Source organism: Haplochromis burtoni, unplaced genomic scaffold (genome assembly GCF_018398535.1).
Source record: "Haplochromis burtoni strain Fernald_Lab_line unplaced genomic scaffold, NCSU_Asbu1 Contig_203, whole genome shotgun sequence".
Taxonomy (NCBI): Eukaryota; Metazoa; Chordata; class Actinopteri; order Cichliformes; family Cichlidae; genus Haplochromis; species Haplochromis burtoni.
Genome location: NW_024582564.1, coordinates 744,998 through 768,387, shown reverse-complemented (window position 1 = coordinate 768,387; position 23,390 = coordinate 744,998). Strand labels below are relative to the sequence as shown.

Below are 23,390 nucleotides of genomic sequence, written 5' to 3'. Positions count from 1 at the left end.
TCTCCTTCTTAGGTTTCTCTGCCTTTGTCTCATAAAACCAATTAGTGTCAGCTATGTTTCATCATATCACCTGTTTCATTACCTGGTGTGTGTATACATATTGTCTCCTTTTGTCCTTTGTCGCACCATCCCTCATTGTTGTGTTTCCTTGCCCTGGATTCCCTGAGAATTTGGCTTTCTCTGTATTTTGAATTACCACCATTAAATCTGTGTTTTGAGTAGACTCTTGGTTTCCTGAATCGTGAGCGTGTGGGTCCCCAACCTGCCAGCCACAAAGTCATCAGATGTCTAAAAACTTACCTGACCCCCAAATCCAAACTTAGAATCATTTAGAGATGCTGGAGTTAACCCGTTAACTCCAGCTTCCTGTCTTGGATGTTATTTATGTCACAAAGAGCTTGTTAAGAAATATCCACATTGGAAAAAGACTGGAAGACTTGATGTTATGGTTTGTGTGTTCAAAAGCATACAGAAAGCAGGTTTTCCAGCTGCTGCTGAACGTGCAAACGTCTGGAAATCAATGAATTTTCTCTCTGCTTTAAAATGATGGCATTTAGTTGAAAGCACCGCTGTGTCAGAGCAGACTACCACAACTTTATATGAAGCAAAAGCAGTCATTTGCTTAGTCACAAACCACAGAGAACCTCATCAAACGTTGCATGCTGATCTCTTCCAGCTCACGGTTTGTGTTTGGTGGCAGCAGCGGGCAGCTGTTTTCATCAAACTAGCTGCAGTAAAGTCACCAAACACCACCTGCCCGGCACAAAGCCGCAGGCAGGAAGTGAAGAAAGGCGGATGTTTAGCATCCAGAGCCAGATATTTGTCTCTGGAGCCTTTAGAAAAAAAAGCCGGTTCTGCCTTCAGCTCCTAAGATGTGTCCGTTTGTGTTTCTTCTCTCTTCCTCGTCACTTTGTGCTCACTGGCAAACTGTCATGCTCTTTATTTTCCACCATTTACTGAGTCCAAACAACCATCTTCTCAGGTATGTCCACAGCTTTTTTTTATTTCTGACTTCACTGCAGACCCCAAACTTGTTTCAAACTGACCTGAATTTATATTTAAGGATCGTCCTTTAAGAGCTGGCACTGCAGCTGAAGAGTCCGCACGTTCCAAGCACGGAGACAGCGCCTCAGGTAACCGGGAGGATTCGCCGGATCATACACCGTGAATTTGTCCCCAGGGTGAGACTGAGAACGTGAGACCTACCATGATGTCCTGAGGCTTGAGGGAGAAGATTCAGAGGCACCAACAGAACTGCAGCGGTGACGTCACATCACGCTGAAAACGCTTTTACCACACCAAAGATTTATTTCCTGCCATTTCCTCCACATCCTAGAGATTAAAATTGACCTGAAGGAATATTAATCCTTGTATTATGTTGAAAAAAAATCACATTGATTATGTTGCGGGTCATTTTGACCCGTACTGTGTAAATCCACTCAGAATTGTCAAAAAACTGCAATAAAACAATAGCAACTTTATTTTCCATTAGAAAAACATTTAGAACACAGACATACAACACAGTTTGAATTACCATAACTCTTTTTAAGAACAATTTAGTAAAAGTTTTTCCTTCTTTACAAACACATTTCTTTTGAACTTGCCCGATTTTCCCAGTTTTTCAGTGTTCAACATTTTCAATTTTGTCCACATGATGGACAGAATGTGACTGTGTGCTTTCTGCAGATGTACTTTTTGCATTTCTCACAAACAGTGCTTGTTTTAATGTCTTCTCGTGAGGGACAGACCTGGCATCTTTTCCGTTTCTTTACACCTGTATCCACTGGATCCACTGCAGATTGGTTGGATGGTGCACACTTGACCTTTTCAATGACAGCTGCTGCTGCTGGGGATCGAGCTGGTCTGACTCGCATCTGGATCTTGGGAGTGACAAGACTTTTTCCCAGTTCTTCCAGGAAAAGGCGACGTCGGTACAATTTACCCGCATTCCAATGTTGGTTGATTTCAGTCCACAGGACATAGGCATTGTAAGCAGACACATCCAAAATGTTGTAGAAAATTACCAAGGGCCAACGAGCTGTCTTGCGCTGGCAGCTGTATGTCGCTGTGACTTTGTCAAGATTGTCTACTCCTCCTTTGGTGGAGTTGTAGTCTAGGATCATTTGTGGTTTTTTGTCTTCTCTTGTGCTCAGAGATGCATCTGTGTGCATTGTGCTCATGACAAGAACATTCTTGTTTTTCTTTGGGCAATATGAAACAACTGTTGCTTTCTCAGTGAAAACAAATATTGAGGAATGCAGAGATCTTCCCTGCATCTTCAAAATTTCACTGGGAAGTTCTGGCTTATTTCTTCTGATTGTTCCCAACATAGTCAGCTTTCTCTTCTGAAGTTCCTCTCCAAGCCAGTAGGATGTAAAGAAATTGTCACAGGTGATGTTATGCCCTTGCAGCCCTTCACTCATCTGCAGCACCACACGCATCCCCTGATTCTTCTCAGATGATCCTCCAGGTAGCTTTCCAGTGTACACTTGCATATTCCATGCATAGCTAGATTTTGCATCACAGGCTGCCCATATTTTGATGCCATACTTGGCCGGCTTGTTGGGCATATACTGTCGGAAAGGACAGCGACCCCTGAATGGGACAAGGCGCTCATCAACAGTAACGTGGGGACCAGGGTTGTACAACAAAGGCAGAATTTCCACCCATTTATCCCATACATCTCTGATTGCAGCAAGTTTGTCTCTTTCACGTCGACCAGCTCTGGTTTCACGGTTGTCAAATCTGATCACACGAGATATCTTGAGAAATGTCTCCAAAGACATTGTTGCTCGAAAGATTGGCCTTCCATTCTCTTCATTCCATAGACTTGCAGTTGCTTCTCCCTTGGACCTGTATACTCCAGCTAATATCAGAATTCCAATATAAGCATGCAAGTCAGTCTGATGATGATGATGTCTGATGATGATGTTGCGGGTCAAAGTGACCCGCAACATCATCTTTGTATACAAACACTGCAGAGACATTCCAGGACACATCAAAGTGTCCATATTTTACACACCAGTTCATGACCCCAGATAAGGAAAAGTCATAAGCTTTCATGAAGAAAAAGAAAGGATGACCAGTACTTTGGTCAACACAAAAACTGGAATGGGTCAAATTGACCCTTAACATAATAAGAAGGTTAAGTACCTTCAAACAAAGGGAGGCCATTTTTATGGTCTGTTTTTACCCTGTAATAATTTTTACTGGATTAATGTTGATTGTTCACTGGTTTTAACTTTTGATTCTTACATTTTTAAAGTTCTACTCTTGATTGTAATCATTTTCTGTGTCTTCTGTAGTTTTAATAAGTTTTTAGCATCCTCTTGTTGCCTTTCTGTTTGTGTTTGCCGGTGACTGTTGTTTCTTATTTTCTGTTGTTTCTCATTTTTATCTTATTAATTAACTTGCTCACGTCGGTCTGTTGACCGAGTTTTACATCTTCTTGTGTCGTGCGTGCAGTTTCAGTGCTAGTTTATAGAGTTTTGCATGATTTGGGCCCATTTCCACCGTAAAGACATTTATTTGTCGTCTGGTTTTCAGCTTGTTCAGCAGCTGAGATTTGGTGCTTTTGTCTGTTTTCACCCTCCTAAAAATCTTTTGCACTATCAGTTTAAAAAAAAGAAGAAGAAAAGGATGAAGTATCCACCGACACTTTGCATAAAAGGCAGACGCCGGGACAGCAACCACTGAGGGTGCATAGTAATGGCGTCAGAGTGGCATTTACACTGCCCAGAGGTTTGGCGGATCTCTGCGTGCTTTGTCCTAAGGGGCTGCCATCGAGTGTCACGGACCTCTGACAGAACAGCGAAATGTCCAGATGGTGAGGCTTATCTGTATGCTGCGTTGCTCCAAGGACAGCGGCACTGGGCTGGAGCATCTCTGAGGGCATATGTCAGACAGGAATGCCCGCCTACACAGTGCCGCAGCCCCTCATCCTCTCGCCCTCCTCACTACTCACTGAGAACTCGTGTCCTTGAAGCCGTGCATGTGAAAAAATAAAAAAAATTCTTCAGTTGTGACAGCTCTGAATTTCAGTGATGCGCAGTTTATCATCTTGCACCTCAGTGTCATCATATGGAAGTTTACATGCTAGTGTCTGCTTTGCTTTAGTACAATCATCAAGTCTACCTACACATTAACACAGAGCCTCATCACAGACTCACATTATCTGATTATCAACATTGTAATTCAGGTTTATGATGAATTCTTGACCTCCAGCGGGTCAGTGTGCATTTTAAAGCTCCTGGTAGGACGTAATGTGCTACAACCATCAGAGGGTGGTGCTAATGCAGCTATAAGCAGGTTGCAAACCTCCACTAAACAAAAGCAGAAGAAAAAAAGGATGACACTGCCAACAGTCTTCAAACAGGCGTTTGAAGATTAGGATCTCTCCTTCAACTAGGATCAGAAGGGTAAAAGCGACATATATGAAAATCCAAAGACAACCACAGCTACCCATCTTTAGTTAAGTCAGTGGGGTTAGGACTCTACCGTGTTAGCACTTCTGCCACAGCCATGTTGGTTTTTTAATACAATCTTTGAACAAGAGGGAGGACTGCTAAGTTATCAGCTAAGTTATCAGAGCTAACTCTGGCTAGGTTAGTGAGTAAGCTGCAAGGCAGCGATACAGATCCCAATTAATCATTTCTGAGTAACGTCCAATTTTAAATCCTAGAATATTACTCACTAAAACTGGAACTCAGGTGTCATGGACAGCGTGACGATTAGCTGCACAGCAGACGATGGCAGATAAGCCTAGCACACAAATACCTCTCTCACCATACACCTGTCAGTCCAAGAGACCACACCCCTAAGGATTCAAACTTTAAAGCCTTAATAGAGTTTAATGCTCACCAGCTGCCTGGACTGCTGTTAGGAATACGAAAACTATTCCTAACAGACAGCAAAACAGTTTATTGCGGGACATTTTAGTAATGCACGCAATGAGAACCGACTCTCTGTTGGAAACCCTAGTGGACATTTGTGGAACTGCATGTTTCGGTGCTCCATTTTCCAACAAAAACATTATTACAAGCTTCGGCCTGAAGAAGACAAATCTGTTCATTATTATTAATCTAATCAAACTGTGGAACTAAATAGTTTGTTGGGTCTGTCAGTTAGGCTGCTTGTTCAGTTTATATATTTATAATAGGAAAATATCTCAAACTAATCTGGATCCAGGCATTCATAGTGTGGAAGACATTTCTACCTTTCAGATTGTTTTTAAAGAACATTTTTGAATTAATATATCACAAATAATACATATATATTAAATTATAATTTTGTATGTGTTTTTGCACCCAGTATGGAATGCTGACTTGTTAAAACCAGTTTAACTGCTGACATACTGACATATAAACTGTAATAATACAGTTCACAATAGTGTCATCAGCACTTGCAGCCACTGAAAAACCAACAAATAACATCCCTGTGCTGGTATCCATTTTAATTCTCGCTTGAATGTGCTTCCAGACTGGCTCATAGCACAAGGTTCAGGTCTCTGACTAGAAGGCACGATTGACAACAAGGAAATAAGGTTGATGATGTGTGAACCTGACACCACGCCCTTCAGCCATCATCGCCTGTCCTTTCCACCACTGGAAAAAGAAGGCCTGAGTCAGCAGAGAGTCCCCGGACAGATGGGAACAATCTGCTCTCTGAACCACCAGCTGGAGAAAAAGAGGGCCGGCAGTGTGCCGATGACCTGACCACTTCAATTAATTACTGCTTTAACAGTATCCGTACACACAGCCAACCAAATGAAGCTTCCTCTTCATTTATTATTTAAAAAATGTTTCCATGTATCAACAGTTACTGGTACAGCGCACTTTAAATGGAAACTGAGCATAAAATTTAAGATATGGAACCAACATGTTATTCTGAACACTTGTTACGCGTTCGTAAACCTGAATGTCAGTGCTCTCTGGTTTCTTTCCAGAAGGACAAAATTATGATTAAAGTTAGTTAGTTGGGTAAATAGTAAATAGTGTTAGTTTCTGGGTTTTGTCCAGTTTTGCTCATTTCTATTAATATTTATGAAAACAAGAATAAAGATACTGTTTTAAAATCTACTTAATGACAAAAGTGGGGTCTGAACTTCGAAAAGGGAAAACCTGCCTCTTCAAAAGTAACAATAAAAATCTAATGACTTTATAGTGAGATTTAAAAAATCTCGATGTTTCCTCAGTAAAGCTAAATGTCGGGAATCTGTGTTGAGGTTTGCAAAAGAAATGCTTAAAGTCAAGTTTTCGTTCGGGTAGATGAACTGCTTCCTGTCCGGGGGGAGGGTCCTGCAGAGAGGACTGGAAAGCCATCTGCTTCTGTTATCAGCAGGAGTGAAGGGTTAACTGAATCTCAATGCCCACATAAATCACTCACTGACAGACACTAAAAATAGAGTGCACAGTACCTGGATGTCTGAGTAACCTGTGGGAACACAGCATGGGACTCAAATTCTGCCTTTAAGTCTTTTTCTGTAAAGTTACAAAGTTTCAGCTCTCGTCTCCCAGGGGAAACGTTCTTAATGCACCACCTGAGCGCCCAGTTCAAGCCTTTCTTCAATAGCCACCAACAAAAGTCGGCATGTGGGAGTTTATAGTTTGACTTGTTTATCATGGCTTACGTCTTCGACAGCAACATTTACATCCTTGCCTTTAGCTGAAGGCGGTACACTGGTCTATTACACAAAAATCAATCAGCAAACCTTTGCAATAAATGTTCTGGACGTGAGTGAAGCACTGCAGAAAAAGGCCAACAATAAAGCCACCATTATTAAAGAGAAAGAAAACTGCGACAAATGATTTGTTAAACTTAAAGAAACAACCAAAGGGGAAAAGAAAATCATCAAAACACAATGTGAAAGGTTTTGAAATAATCTAAAAAGTTTCAGTTTACTGAAGCCAAGGAGAGAGGCATTCATAACATTAAGTTTTTCCATTCAATGGAAAGAAATTACTAATTAAACAATCAACTGTTCAATTAACCAGCCTATCAGCGTCATTCTAAAACGATCTGGTAGGTCTGCAGAAATCCAACATCCTCTTACTCACCGCCTGAGAACCTCAGTTTAGCCCTCAATGATGTATTTCATTTCTAGGGAAATACAGCAGAATGAATGCCAACAGAAAGCTGCATTTATTTTCTTCATTTTTCAAGGCAAAATCACAAACCCAGAGAGAGGCGCGCTCAAACCAAACAAGGTTTCAAACCAAGGTTTCTCATCACTCCAGCTCCCAAAGGTTTCCTGTAAATTTCAATGTGCTGCTCGTATGACTAATGCTCAGCTCTGATTAATGTAATCAGTGTTTTTTATCAAGAGTAGACAGAAATGCATAGCAACTCACTATTTGATGGATAACTCATGACGCACACAGCTCTATGATCGTGTGCTACAGGGCAGCAGCGTGTTTGTCAATGCAATCCAGAGTTTAACGTTGTTTATATGCATATTTAGATTGTCCGGTGTCACAGATCTCCCACAGGAATAAATGATTACGAACATTATTAGATGCTGTTAGACAGAAAATCAACTGAATGACATGACAAATCACAGACACAATAAATAAACTGACCTGCTGATCGGATGAAAAACATGTTATTTTTGCGAGTTATTTACATCGTTCAGGTATTACATGAAGACAATAAATCTTCATGCAATTCCAAAACAGAGACTAAAACATACACCAAAATATGTCCAAACCACCAAACCACGTTTAAAGCCAGTCAAAAACTAAATGTACTCCAAACTCATCTGCCATAAAGTTCAGCCCGTTCTTATTCCCAAGGCGTTCCTGAGGAACGCGAAAGGTGACCTTCAACGTTCTTATGCTATGCGCCAGGTTATGGGTTAAATCCAATAGAATTACGGTCCCGCGGTAATACACATTCCAGCCATGTATTCCAGCCCTAACCCTAACCTGATCCCTAACCTTATCCAGCACTATAATGACATTAAGGCTATTTTTGAAAACGCAGATTTTTCTATGCGTTTGCACCTTTCGTCCACACGTAAACGGCGTTTTTGGTCACTGAAAACGAAGATTTTTTTAAAACTCCGGCCAGGGTGGATATTTTTGAAAACTCAGTTTTTGCATTTAGGTGTGGACGAAAAAAACGGAGAAAACGCAGCGTCAAATGTGTGCGCATTTTTGGATGTCACACTGTGTGCCACGTTATTGTTTTGGTGAAATGAATTTCTACAATACTGTTAATTGTACTCTCTGCAGTGTTTAAATGCTTACATATACACACACAGTTGCTGTCCCTCCACACAGACGACTCGGTTCTGCTTCTATGCCCCAGCTTTGTTTACTTTTTCCCACCGAGGCTTCTAGACTTCTGATTGGCCAACATTTCTGCACAATATATCGCCACCTGTTGCTTTGGCATGTTCCTAGCAGCGTTTTCCTTCATTTCTGCCTTTACGTGTGGACGGGATTATTTTTTAAAAAGAAACGGAAAATCTCCGTTTTCAAAAATACCCGTGTACGTAGCCTAAATAGTGTTTTCCAAAGCGATTTAAGTAAAATGAACAAACATGTGTAGATTGATTCCAAACGGTTCTCATGTTTCCTAATTTTTCCGATTTCATAATTAAGGGACGTGTTGGGTGCCCAGAAGTGTAATATGTTGACGATTTGTCACCTAGCATAAAATATTACACTTTGGGAGTGAGAATGTGTTGCAAAGTTTTAGTCACTTTAAGCCCGCGTGGGACTGAATCTGATCTGAATCATTAGTTTAGAGATGAAGGTTAGCCAAAAAACTGCAGTATCTCCAGCTGAGAACTAGGGCTGCCACAAACGATTATTTTGATAGTCGACTAGTCACCGATTATTTTTGCGATTAGTCGACTAATCAGATCATCACCCATTGGACGTACAGCTTATTGCACCAGCAGCATCTGCTCTTATATAACTATCATTATCTTATAGCCTTAAGTGTTTCAGGTATGTGCTAACTAACAATAAAGACAAGATGATGGTTTATTAAATTTTAATGAAATTTGCAGATTGTTTCGGTGAAGTTTAATAAACTCCTTGCTATTTAAAATATAACAGGACACCGGAGTATATTCTCCAGCATCTCACACTTCTGATAATCAGCTGTCTGCTTGATGTTTATTCAGCTGTGTAAAAACTATAACTTTAATCTCAGCCAAGCCGATTAATCGTGGCAGCCCTACTGAGAACTGGATGTACTTTTATACTTATGTGGCCGGATGGGTTGCGTGTGTCTCTCTCTCTTGGTTGTTTGCTTGCTTGCTTCACCTTCTCTCTCTTTCCGCTGCATTCGCTCCTTGTATCATGTGATTGGGCTAATTAGGAACCCACCTGCATATTGATTACAGGGTGGTGTCTGTCTGTATGAAGGGAAGCCGTTTTTTTTGTTGGTTCATTCCTCCCGAGCTTCTGGCGCAACACAGTAAATGCTGGCCTATTGTTACAGGTTAATTTACCGAGATGATCGGATCGTGTGACTGCTACAGGTCAGTAGTGAAACTAGTAGTAATATTTCTGCGGCAGAGTATGTTTAGAATTAGATTAATAATTAACCTAAGCTAAAGGCTTAAAGGCACCGTGAGGTGAAATAAAGACACACCACTGGGTATTTTGTTTTGAAATGAATGTGTTGGTGATAAATTTCTGTCACCCAGTGATGTGCTATTATGAAGGAGTGTTCACTTTCTCTGATGGTCCTGTTAATGTTGGCAAGAAAAATCAAAACATTTGAAAATGAAAGGAGACAAATAAAATCCACCCACTCAGTTCTGCCACTGTCATGATGGTTCTCCTGTCAAAAGAAATCCTCCATGCTGAGAACTACTTTTCACTCAACACTGCTCATGGGGTCTGCTGCTGCTGACAAAGAGCTGAGGCAGGGGTCTGTTCGTGGCGTTGACTCAGCCTGCCGAGAGTGTGAAAGATCTCAGTTCTGTATGGGGCGAGCTTGTAACTGCAGAGCTCAGTGGTTTTCGAATGACGAACAAGAAGCTCTTAGAGGGTCTTTGTAGCGTCCCAGCGGGTCGCCGGCAAAGTAATATGTAGTTTAATGTCACTCCAAATCACGCAGTCAGTATTAGTGACATAAACATTCAGGCTGAAATTAGCTGCTATGTGTGGTGCCGTTAAGGAATGTGCCAGAAAGTTTTAGTGATTTTAATGCTGTATAGTGTTGAATTGGTTCATTAGTTGAAAGACTAAAGTTAGTCATTAAAAGAGGATTTGAAGCACTTTGGACTTTTTCTTTGGGCTTTAGAAGCCTATTATATCACTTTAAAATGTAGTCAAACTATTTTTACCTAAAAACTGCAATAGAAATTAAGTAAATGTTAAAGCATTCATTCTAGACCCAAAATCTAAAATGTTAGATTTTTTTCTGACACAGTATTTTATTCTATTGCATATAGTATTGTATTTACCCTGGCCCTGAGGTCGTCAAGCTTGTTCTCCAGTGACTGGACGTTGGCGAGCAGGATGCTAGGCAGAGGTGTGCGGTGTGCACGAGCTCTCAGCCTGTTCCTGACGCCGGCTCGCTTCCCTCTAGGCCGCCGCCGCTTCCCTTTGTTCTCCCTCAAGATCTCACTCGGCCAGCTCGGATCCGGAGTTAAAAACTTCGAATTGTGAGTACATTGTATACCAATAGAAACAAGAGTGTCACTGTCATACCTAATGTACCCAATGGTGATGATTTTGCCGATTTAGAAACGCTGAAAACTAACTTAAAAAACAAAGACAAAGAAAAAGTGGTCGGAGCAGTCGTGACGGCAGCCGACCTCACCGGCGCCATCTTATCTTCATCTATGCTCGCTTCGAGGCTGCAGCTAAGGACTCCAACGATGCTAGTGCTAGCGGCGCTAACAGCTGCAGACAGGAAGATACTGCCAGCACCGGAAACGTGCTCGTCATCTCCGAGCATGAAGTAAGGAGAGCCTTCAAGAGAGTGAACACCAGGAAAGCAGCAGGACCAGACGGCATCCCAGGTCGTATCCTAAGAGACTGCGCATACCAGCTAGCTCCTGTGTTCACTGAGATATTCAACATCTCTTTATCTCAGTCGGTGATCCCCACATGCTTCAAAGAGTCCATCATTGTTCCTGTCCCGAAGAAACCCCACCCTGCTTCTCTCAATGACTATCGCCCTGTAGCCCTCACCTCAGTAGTGATGAAGTGCTTTGAACGCCTGGTCAGAGACTTCATCATTTCTTCACTACCAGACACACTGGACCCACTACAGTTCGCTTACCGTCCAAATCGTTCCACAGACGATGCCATCTCTCATCTCCTCCACACATCACTCACTCACTTGGACACTAGAAGGGGGAATTATGTTAAAATGCTCTTCATAGACTACAGCTCTGCATTTAACACCATAATTCCCTCCACACTCACCACCAAGCTGGAGCATCTGGGACTCAGCTCATCTATGTGTCTGTGGATCTCCAACTTCCTAACTGGCAGACCACAGGCAGTAAGGATGGGCGGACATGTCTCAGCCTCCACCACTCTCAGCACTGGAGCCCCCCAGGGGTGTGTTCTGAGCCCCCTGCTGTACTCTTTGTACACATATGACTGTGTGGCCACTACCAGCTCCACCACCATCATCAAGTTTGCTGACGACACCGTCGTGGTGGGCCTGATCTCTGATAACAACGAGACGGCCTACCTGAAGGAGATTAGGAATCTGGAGAACTGGTGCCAGAGGAACAACCTCCTTCTAAACGTCAGTAAGACAAAGGAGCTGATAGTGGACTTCAGCACTAAGCAGGAGAGGAACTACCAGACCCCTGTCATCAACGAGTGCCCAGTGGAGAGAGTGGACAGCTTCAAATACCTCGGAGTTCACATCACGCAGGACCTGTCATGGTCCTGTCACATCAACACCGTGGTGAAAAAGGCCCGTCAGCGTCTCTACCACCTCAGACGCTTGAGAGACTTCCAACTGCCCTCCAAGGTGCTCAGGAACTTTTACTCCTGCACCATAGAGAGCATCCTGACGGGAAACATCTTAACCTGGTTCGGGAACAGCACCATGCAGGACAGACGAGCTCTACAGAGGGTTGTGCGGTCAGCTGAGCGCACCATCCGCTCCGAGCTCCCTGACCTGCACTCAATCTACAGCAGGCGGTGCTGGACCAAGGCCAGGAAGATCGTGAAGGACCTCAGCCATCCCAACAACAGACTGTTCTCTCTGTTGAGGTCAGGAAAGCGATTCCGCTCCCTGAAGACCAACACAGAGAGACTGAGGAGGAGCTTCTTCCCGCAGGCGATACGGTCTCTCAATCACACCACCACACAGTACTGACCCACACATATAGTTCTTACACACACACTGGACATTCTGGACATTGTTTTCACTTCATCACTTAAATCACTTTAAGCATATTTGCACTGCACAAGACATAATGTGGATTGCACAACACTGGTCACTATATTCTTCATTTCCAGTTAATACTTGTACAGCTGCTGTTATTGTGTATATATTTATTTAGATTTAGATTTCTTCATACATTCTTATATAGTTCTATACTGTGTATGTATTTTGTTGTACAGTTATTTTATTTTCAACTTTAATTTATATATTTTATCTTATTCTTTCCCAGTTAAATTTACCCTTCATTCTAATTTGTGTTGTACAGTTATTTCATTTTTAACCTTAATTTATATTTTATTCCTTCCTAGTTAAATTTACCCTTTTTAATTTTTCATATTTATTTCCTATCTTATTCATAGCCTTTCCTTTTTTGTTTTCTTTAGGTCACGAGCAGTTGTCCAAGCATTTCACTACATATCGTACTGTGTATGACTGTGTACGTGACAAATAAAATTTGAATTTGAATTTTTGATTTGTATTCTATTGTGTAGAGTGAGTTATTCTTTTTATCTTACCCTATTCCATAATTTTTCTTAATTTTTGCTGTTAAACTAGATCTAAAACCAGCCCAAACCTAAAACAAAGTCTAAAACCAGCCTAAACCCAAGATCAAAACAAAGTCTTAAACCAATCAAATCCCTAAACTACCCAAAACTGAGTTCAAAACTAGATTTAAAACCAATCCAAACCCATAATAGATCTAAACCAGCCCAAACCAAAATAAATCTAAAACCAGTCCAAACCCAAAACAAACCTGTCTACAAAAAGGCCCAAACTCTAGAACAAAACCAAGTCTCAAACTTGTCTAAACACAAGTTCAAAACCAAGCCTAAAGTAAAGAGAAAAACTTACCCACAACCAAAACTAGATCTTAAACTACTCCAAACCCAAGCCAAAAAGCCAAAGCTAAGTGTAAAACCAGTGCAAACCCAAGAACGTTGACCTTTAGGCTTTGTTATACAAAAGTTTACATAGATCTCTACTTCTGTGTATCACATTATTTATACACTGTATGTATTTTCAGGAAACTAAAGGTGCTGGAGCATTTTAAGAACCTCACAGTTGGGGAATGACCTACATGCACAAATCAGACTAGAGCCTGTGACTGCTTTTCAATCTTCTTATCTATGACATAGTACAGTTTTCACTGAACTTTCACTGGATGTTTCTGTTTCACTAGTTAACATCCTGCAAGTCTCTGGTGAAATGTTTAAGGGGTTATGTTTTACTCTACTTACATTTAAGCCCAATAGACCTGAAATCACTGTTGTTGAGGAGTCTGCTTGGTACTTAAGTAAAAAGTGAAGTTAATTCCTCATGAATGCTGACAATGAGTGTCATTTACTTTTACTTTGAGTTTTTTTTGTGCACTTCACCCTTGGGGTGAAGGGCAGAAATTTTTAAAAATCAGTCTGAACTCATATAGTCACTAATCCCCTACTTGGACATAGCAGTCTTACATAAAGCACTTCTCACTTTGTCCTGAGGCTTTCCATTTGGTTTTACATTAAATAAGTGGACAACTCAGCAGTTTCCCCTTGTATATAAAACTGTACAGTGTGCAAATAATGGGTTTAAAACATTTTCCTGATATAAAAAACTGGCGCAGTGTTTTCTTTTTTCCTTAGGCAAATGTATGCATTTGCTTTTTGTGCAATGAAGCAAAAGTAGGACCACAAAGCTGAGTGTTATCGCTCGAACATTTGCCGTAACTAAACACAATGGTATATTTGGGTATTACACTTCTGGCCATATAACTTCTAAAGCTATAAGGCTGTCATGTTGATAAGATGGAGGAGCATAGGTGAGACATGAAGAAAGCTGAGGCTTCCATATAAACATTTTTGGGCTCCATAACAGGGGTTGTCGTCTTCCACTGAAGGAAAAATCACCAGGAATTTGGTCAAAATTGTTTATTCTGAAGTAATGTTTAATCTGCTACAGCTTAAAATAAATGTTTGTTTATTAAAACAAAGGGAAAATGCACAGATGGTGTATGTAAGCAAGGTGATGCAGACTTTCTTTTCTTCATGTGGACCAATCTCACTGAAGGTCCATTTTGGGGCAGAAAAACTACTACAGAGTCAAAGACATCCTCTAATTTGAGTCCAGCCATCTCTACCCCAAACCACGAATACATTCTATGTGTTTTTAATAGCATACTTTGTTAGGAGAAGGCATTTAAAACATATTGAGGACTGCGGGCTGAAATAGTTTTCTTCTGAAGGCTGTGATTGAAGAATTGAAGGTTCAACAGAGGCAGCCATCATCATTTACTGTGAAGCAGAGCATGATTGTGTGTTTCAAATGCTGCTCTCCAGTTTTTTACATAATGGGAGCCACACAGCTCTTCCCCCGAGAGGCTGAACCACAGAGAGCTGCAGGCAAATATGGGACCGCCGTCTGCAAATACCAATCTCAATCCCATCTCTCTAGCCTTGAAAGAAAAGAGGAACAAAAGGCTTGTGAGGTGGGGAGGGATGGTCTCTGAGACATTTCCATGGACACACTGATGGCTGCCCGTGTGCTTGGAAATGTCACACCGTCATAGCAACAGGTTTAACATCCTGCTTAATTCAAGTTCGCAATTACAGGCCTCGTGCATGCACACAGGATGATAACAGGACCGCACTTTTATGAAGGACTACCTCTTCAGAGTCTTGCTTACAGATACCCATTACTGCTAGTTTGCTGGAGACAAAGGCTTCACTGCAGCTCAAGGCTGTTTTGCATTGTCAATATCTCCAGTGAACAGTGTGTTCAGCTTTTTGTCCTCTTTAACTTGGCTCTAAAAAAATGCAGCATGGATAAATTTCTCTTTCTGGCATCGCCTGACTCTCGCGGCTCTCTCGAGAAGAAAAACAGGTACAAGTGAGCGTGACCGACCCTGCTGAGTGGGAGGGAAGCTCAGCAGGAGTAGTGAAGGGGGAAAATTGTCTGTATCCATTTTTTTTAAAATTTTGATTTTTACACATTTCCATTTCGCAGGACCCCGGAGGCATGACACCTGCCTCTGTCTTTCACAGGAAGAAACGCCGGTCACACGCAGCTCTCACCTGGTCAGAGAAACCCACTGAGAAACTCTTGAATACGGCGGACAGGAAACCTGTAGGAAGCGGTATTGATTACGGTCTTTCAGACGCGACCGTGGCAATGAGTCGATAAGGGCAAACTGTTTGGGCCTGAAGCCTCGTACAAAGGGCGACTTTGAGGAGCAAAAAGGTCAAATAAAAAATAGATGTATGAGAGAGAGACAGAATCTGTGGGGAAGAACAATAAAAACAAAACAAAAAAAAACAGTGAGCACGAGTCACACATTTATGATCTGAACATAGTTTTTAAAAAAAAGAGCTGCAAAGCTGCAGAGACTGGGAAAATAAACCTGCAGTTTATCAGCGGGCAGCGGAGGGCGAAAGAAACAAAAGGGATCAGCATTGTCACTGAGCCAAAAATAAAGACACAGGAGAAGAGGTGGAGGAGCAGGTGTGGGGAAGGCAGCGGGCGTTTACCTGGAAGGCTTGCCAGAGCTGATCGGCCAAGGCGCCGATCTCCGAGAGGATGTGACGAACGAGCAAAGATGCTGACATGCGGCTGCTACCCAGCGCGATCACGTACTCCATCAGCTTCTCCGCAGGCTCGAGCTGAGTTTGGAAAAACACCACGATGATGCTTCCTTAGAACTTTAGAACTTAATAACACAGAACATAAAATCTGTAAATACACTGATTCTGTTTCTCAAGATTCTAAACTAATCATAAACAGAGTTTCTGCAGGATTCACCTCCAGCATCAACAGTTCATCATGATATCTAACTTTGTAAAATAAACTAAAACGTGGACATCATTTAGTGATGCATTTAACATGGATCTCTCTCCACTCACATTTTACAACAGACACAATAAATAGTTAGTTTATGAAATTAATAAAGCTTTTTCTATTGACACATGAGTGGGAGCCCACCATCACCTCCGTCATCAAGAAAGCCCAGCAGAGGATGTACTTCCTGAGGCAGCTGAAGAAATTCAACCTGCCAACACGGACGATGATGCAGTTCTACACTGCAATCATCGAGTCCATCCTCACCTCCTCCATCACCGTGTGGTACGCTGGAGCCACTATCAGGGACAAACAGAGACTGCAGCGTGTTGTGCGCTCTGCTGAGAAGGTGATTGGCTGCAAACTCCCATCTCTGCAGGACCTGTACACCTCCAGGACACTGCGGCGTGCAGCCCGGATCTCAGCTGACCCTTCTCACCCTGGACACAGTCTGTTTGACCTGCTCCCCTCAGGCAGGAGGCTCCGGTCCATTCGCACCAGAACCTCTCGCCATAAGAACAGTTTCTTCCCCTCTGCTGTTGGACACATGAACAATAACCACATGACTGTCCCCGCCACTAACACATGACCCTACGCTGTGTCACTGCATCATTTCATGTTTGGCACTGATCACCACCTGCACTCATGTATATATCTTTCTACGTAGCACTCATAATTCTTATTCTCATGTATATATCTCATGTATATCTCACGCACATATCTTTCTTTCTACATAGCACTTTAATTCTTATTGTTTGCACTGAAGCACCGCAGCAATTTCCTAATGTTGTAAACCTCAACATCTGGCAATAAACCCCATTCTGATTCTGATTCTGATTCTGATGAGGAAAAGGTAGAACAATGTTTCCCAGTTCAAAATAAGCTTTCTTAATCTGATACTGGGCCTTTGTGCAGCACCTCATATCAGCCTGTGACCGGAATAAGCTGTTTTTTAACAGAGGGTTTGTCACACAGCAGCGGCACGACCAATGGCAACTCAATAACGACTTGAATTCACCAAACTTTTATGGAAAAAAAAACACTGATGTAACAAAACAAAGACAACCAGAATCAGGATCAATCCTTATCAGCAGGTCACGAAAAATGCAATAAGTGAGACCTTTTCTGAATAAACCCAGCACTGCCTCTACAGGTGAGTTTGTTTTTTTTAAAATAAAAGAGAAGAATAACATTGTTATGTTTAATGTAAAAAATGGCTCCAGTGAATGGTTCAACCTGAGCCAGAAGAAACCACTTTCACGATCTGTGATTTTTTTTTAAAAATTTAACCTAATTTTTATTTAACCTTTATTTATACAAGTGATATTGAGTCTCATTTAAAAGAGAAACCTCTTTCAGACAAACATACTAAAGTATTGAATATTAATGGCTGTAATTGTACTTAGAGCAGGGCGATATGACCAAAAAATATTTATCACGATATACATTTGAAAATTTGCAATAACGATATAACTGACAATATAATTACACTAGATAGAATACTTTACAACTCCACAACTTTATTAGTGCAAAAAAAGAAAACCATCAATGTGTTTTCACTTAAACAGCAGCTGTTTTTTTATGTGCATTAAAGTTATATAAAAATTTAACAGTGCAAATGCAAATTCCTTGCTGACAGTTTAACCAAAAGACATATCCTCAGCATAACCATGTATAATATCCACAAAACTTAAAATGAGGTTATACACACACAATACGGTAATATTATGTTGAAGCACAGTACGTATCACTCCGCGAGACTCCTGCCAACGATAGCCATACTGCTCCGACAATCCATCAAGCGGTGCGGGTTCGTATCATCAAGGGGGCACTGTCGATTTTCAGAAAAATCAAAGGATTGATTTTAAGTGTGCCGTATTTTCCAAAAAACACGGTAATAACGACGGCCCGCTAGCACGCTCTACCAAAAATAGTGCTTTGTTGTGTATCTGACAGACGAAAGCTAAACCAGTTGCATACCACTGAAGTTGCAGCATTTTTACAAACCAATTCTGGTTCATCCGTTTCATTCAACGATCTGCTTACGCCCTTCTTATTCTCCATTGCCGCCATGCTTTTTCCGCCATGTGCTTATGAAAACAAATGCACTGAGCATGCGCGTTTTACCCATATTCTATCACGATATTTCATTTTCTTATCGTTGCCCAACATTATACCGGTATTACCGCGAACAGTATGATATAGCCCAGCCCTAATTGTACTTTAGGTTTATTTTATGTCACATTTATTTACTTATTTAATATTAGTTAGTTGGTTGGACACAGATTATAGAGCATATCTAACGCACATCTTCCCTTATTGTCTTTTATTTTCTGCATTATTTGACTCAGTAATGATGAATGGATTTATAAGAGATCAGGACCCTACCTATTTCAGATTTTCCTTTTATTTTTATGTGCGCCACAAAGAAACTTCTCCACACACCAACACATCCTCTGTGCTGCTCCACAGTCTCCAGACGCCTCACATTTAGAACAAACAAACACTGCCCGAAGCTCATTAACAAACTTTTTAAATTATTTCAGCTGCTGATTTAACTCCAGTCGGGAAAAAAAATCTAATTTCACTGAAAAGCTCTGCTGAGCTGAGAAAGTGCTCCGACACCCGATGACAGAGGAGCAGCCAAATATTTTTAGTCTTGAGAATATTTTAGAGCATGATTTATAGCAGCATGCTCAATATCTGACATGGAAATACTCAAGTGGAGCAAAAGTTGCTCCATTTTGTAAAATAATGCAGTTTTGTCAATGGAAAGTCCAAAAATGAATACAAAAGAATAAGTTTTTTACTTCAATGATAAAACACTCAGACTTCGATCCAACCGCAGCAGAGCTTCTTTCCTTGTTTTCCTATAACTGGATGCCCCAGGTGTAGAAGCAGTCGACTCAGAAAAGCTGTTTTTAAATTCCAGATTACGCTCAGAGCGCATCCTTTGCCAAGGCTCCAGTTTTGCAAAGATGGATGGATAAACTGAACTCTAGCATTTTTCTTTTCCTTTTTTAAATCAGCCTTGTCAGTTTTCCATTGGTGGAAATCATAAAAACATCTTTATATGAAAACCCTGTGGTGTATGTGCTCTATGTGTTACATTTCCACTTTTTCATGTTAGTTCCCTTTCTGCCAAATCAAACACGTGGAGCTCCTCGCTGTGGCGACCTCTCGTAAATAAATACCAGCTGAAAATAACTTTTCTAATTATCAATTAAAATCTGTGAGTTTTGTCTGTGAAACCAAAAAGATAAATTAGTGCTTGTGTATCTAATACAGTCACAAAACATGTATTATTATGCATTATTCTGTTAAAGAAGCTGGGGTTCACCTACCTTTACTTGCATGTGTGCGGTTACTTTGATCGGTTGTGGTTTTCAACTAACGTGCATATTAGAGGAAAATGTCTTTTGTACTGTACTACTGTAGCACTAATTTAATTTTGCAGATTCATCTCATTAACATAAGTTAATAGGTTTTTACAGATTAAGTTACTCGGGAGTGTATAAAGTAATTAACACCGACTCCAATAATTCCATGTATACAGTTCTGCATAATGTGCACTTCCAGTCTGGGAATTTAAATATACTTTGACACATTTCCAGTAGGATTATTTTTGTTTCATTATTTCAGCTTTTACTTAATGATCTTTCACCTGTGGACTGGAAAAAAAATTATGCTGGTAGATCGATTCTGTGGAAAACGGGTGCCTTATAATTAAATATTGATTTGGTGAAGATTATGTGATTTTTGTGGTTAAATACTGTGGTGGTTGGAAAGGTCGCCAAAGCAGGCTGAATGTGCGACTGAATCCATCGTGAAAAATCTGTTTTGTGAGGTTAGCTCCTGTCTGAAAGTTCTTCAGAACCTTCGATGATTGTCGTCTCCTTCGCTTTCTGCAGCATGAATATTAGAACAGACTTCAGTCACAGTCTTAAATCCTTCTGAGAATTCGCAACTCTCAAACACACAAGAATCCTGAAGGCAACAATCACTCGACACTGATTGAGGCTGACACTACGAACTTAAATGACCTCCCAACCAAACAGAAGCTGCCCGATTAAAGGTTCACAACAGAAACCAATCAAACAAACTCAGATTAATATTCTCAGGTTGGGTAAAACTATGGGCTCAAAATGTGGTCATAAATATTTTGTATGTGTAAATCAGTTTCCTTGTAAATCAGTTTCGTATGTGTAACAAAGATTTGTGTGTGTAAAAAAAAATTTGCACGTGCGTAAAAAAGATTTGTGTGTGGACTTAGCCAAAAAAAACCCTGAAAGTTACAAGTACGAATTTTGACACTATTTTTCTTCCTTTCATCTGATTGGTCAATGTCATGTCAATCACAAATGTAACAATCCAATCAGAGAACAGATGGGTTTGGCTGTCGGAGGGGCACTTTTTTGAACTGCAGGTCCTTGAAGGGTAATACAGTTTGAAGCTGGAGGATCTCTATATAAATATCCGATAGCAGCTAGGTCCCCTAACTGTTGAAAGGATAAAGTTGTGGTATATCAGTGGTTAGAAATACCATTATTACTTTAGGATTAGTTTAACACAAAGTCAGGGCTGACCAGGGGACCACTGCTGTGAGTCACAGTGCGCAGCATAAAAGTCCTTTCACATCGGACGCAGGATGTGCTGCTAATGCTAACTGCTAACTAAAAGCAAGGGATCCAGAATTTGTTGCGCTGGCTGCTGGGCTCTGTGGGTTTTTGCAGCAGCTTTACCGGTACTAGATGCACCTGCTCCTTGTCGTTTCTATCTCTGACTTTATGTCCTCTACAAGAGTTTCTGGTTTTTTAGCTAGTTCTTCAAATGTTAAATAAAAACATCTATGCTAATTCATAACGAAGAAAGCTTTGTAATGAAGACTGTCATTTCCAAAACACTGCCCGCCCCCACCCCGCGGTCCACAGCGCTGTTGAAAAGGCTGTGGAAGTCCCTATATTAAACACATAGACCTGTGACACAAAAATCACCAAACTCGGACGACCACAGACTGTTTTCCTTCGTGGTGATGAAGGAAAACGCTGGGTTGGCATGTAAAAGGGCATTTATTCCCTTCAAAGACCTGCAGTTCAAAAAAACGCCCCTCCGACAGCCAAACCCATCTGTTCTCTGATTGGATTGTTACATTTGTGATTGACATGACATTGACCAATCAGATGAAAGGAAGAAAAATGGGGTCAAAATTCGTACTTGTAACTTGCAGGGGTTTTTTTTTGGCTAAGTCCACACACAAATCTTTTTTATGCACGCACAAATCTTTTTTACACATACTAATCTTTTTTACGCACATACAAATCTTTTTTATGCACACACAAATTTTTTTTACACATACAAATTTTTTTTACACATACAAATCGTGATTTACAAGTACAAAACCAATTTACAAGTACAAAATATTTATGACCACATTTTGAGCCCATATAAAACCAGTAGATCACCAAGTCCTCACTCGGTGACACACCTCCAACACCATCTTTAAAAAAGGGGTCTTTACTTTAACCAGGCAGCTAGGTGATGTTGCACCCATCAAACATACAAAAACAGTGCATTTGTTTAGGACTATTTTCAGTGGCGTGTTTGGTGCTTTCTTGAGTATTTGTGCCAGCAGGACTCTTCAGGGTAGCAGTGCAGCTCACTGACGTGTTTTTAATAGTTTTAATGGAGCACATAAGAGGTTTTTTGACTAGAATATTAAAAGTATACTGATCCCAAAACACACTGTCAGCCGTTTTACAGCCGACACATCCAAACTGTCCTCTGATGTAGTTCCGCCTGGCAGCTCCAAAAACAGCAACCAGGGGGTGAAATACTCAACTCTCAGACTTCACTAAAACTTCAATTTTGAGCAGGGACCACGTCCAGTTAACCTACGACTGACCTGGCAGTTTGAAGCCCAGCACAGAGGTGTAAATCTTTATTTATTTATATGAAAGAGACAAAAAGCCAGCCTGCATCTCCTTTCAACCAGTATGACACACTCTTTGTAAAGGTTTCTTATTCTCCTTCTGTTCAGCTGTGAGACAGACTGAGGATTACTCACAGTCTTTGGTTTGATCGTTGGAAGTTTTTTTTTTCCCCTTAAATTTACTGCAACATTTTCTTATTTCATGTCTTTCATGCGTTACCTGCACATCCTTTAAAAATGCATTTATTTTGTATGCCTTTGGAAAGATGATGTTACAGAGTACAAACCTGTGCAAGAGGCCTATTTTTTTAAGCCTAGCTTCCTGATTTGTCTGCATATGTGAAGGCACTGTAAGAGTGAAAGGCAGCACCGTCAGAAAAATTAATGGTGTGATATGAAGGCGAGTGTAAACACTGGCTGGATCCAGGGTACGAGAAGGTAATAAAAGTTCGTCCAGCAGACAAAAGGATGACATGGGTAAGCTGAGGCAGCAGTGGAGTTATAAGAAGTCAGACAGACACCAAACTGTTCACCCTCTGAAAGGTTACTGCATGAAATATGTCTGCAGTTCAGCACAGAGGGAGAGTGACATTTGAACGAAGCCGCTCGGGGATCCGGAGCTGGCAATTTCACCCTGTGAGCTCTTCATCTTGTCCAATCTCATTCGTCTTGGCACACAACAGCTCGTCCAGGTGTGTCTGAGAAATGCAGGCAGAAATAAGAGCTCACCGTGAGGACCTGAGCAGCTCTGAAGGCAGGACCTACCACCGAATAAACTGCAGCTGTAAACTGAGGCTGTAAGCAGTTTGCTGAAACTTGCAGAGGACTCTTACTCAGCTGTTTTCACTGTTTGAATACACAGCCAGGGTTTCAGATAAAGGCCAAACAATGATGGTATAAAACTGTCTAAAGCTTTCACATGGGTGTCGTTTTCAAATGTAGTAACACCCAAACAGTGAAATCTCTTGTTATTCCTTTCTGCACGACTACAAAATGACTGAGTGGCTCAACAAAATGCTGAAATGCATCTAATGAAGACTGTAACTGATAGAAGTGATCAAGTTAATGAGCACAAAGGGGTTAAGTGCTAAAACACAGGCATGCACAACCTGTAGCAACTTATCCAAGAAGTCTGGAGCATGTGAATGAATACGAGGTAGGTTTGTCAGAAGATCCCAACTTTTAGAAGAATGTTAAAATTATAAACGCCCTGTCTCACAGTGATGTTGAAAACCCTTTCCAAAGTCGAAGTCTTGAATAATCAGGC

General features: G+C 41.1%; 1 protein-coding gene across 1 annotated transcript in view; it reads right to left on the bottom strand.

The window, feature by feature from the left end:
* The window catches only part of mei4 (meiosis-specific, MEI4 homolog (S. cerevisiae)), a gene marked incomplete at its 5' end in the record, with an annotated part of 68,836 nt that overhangs the window by 22,278 nt on the left and 23,168 nt on the right, over positions 1 to 23,390 (bottom strand). Inside the window, 1 exon segment of the mRNA XM_014338070.2 lies at positions 15,888 to 16,019. Within this exon segment, the coding sequence (XP_014193556.1) occupies positions 15,888 to 16,019 (132 nt within the window).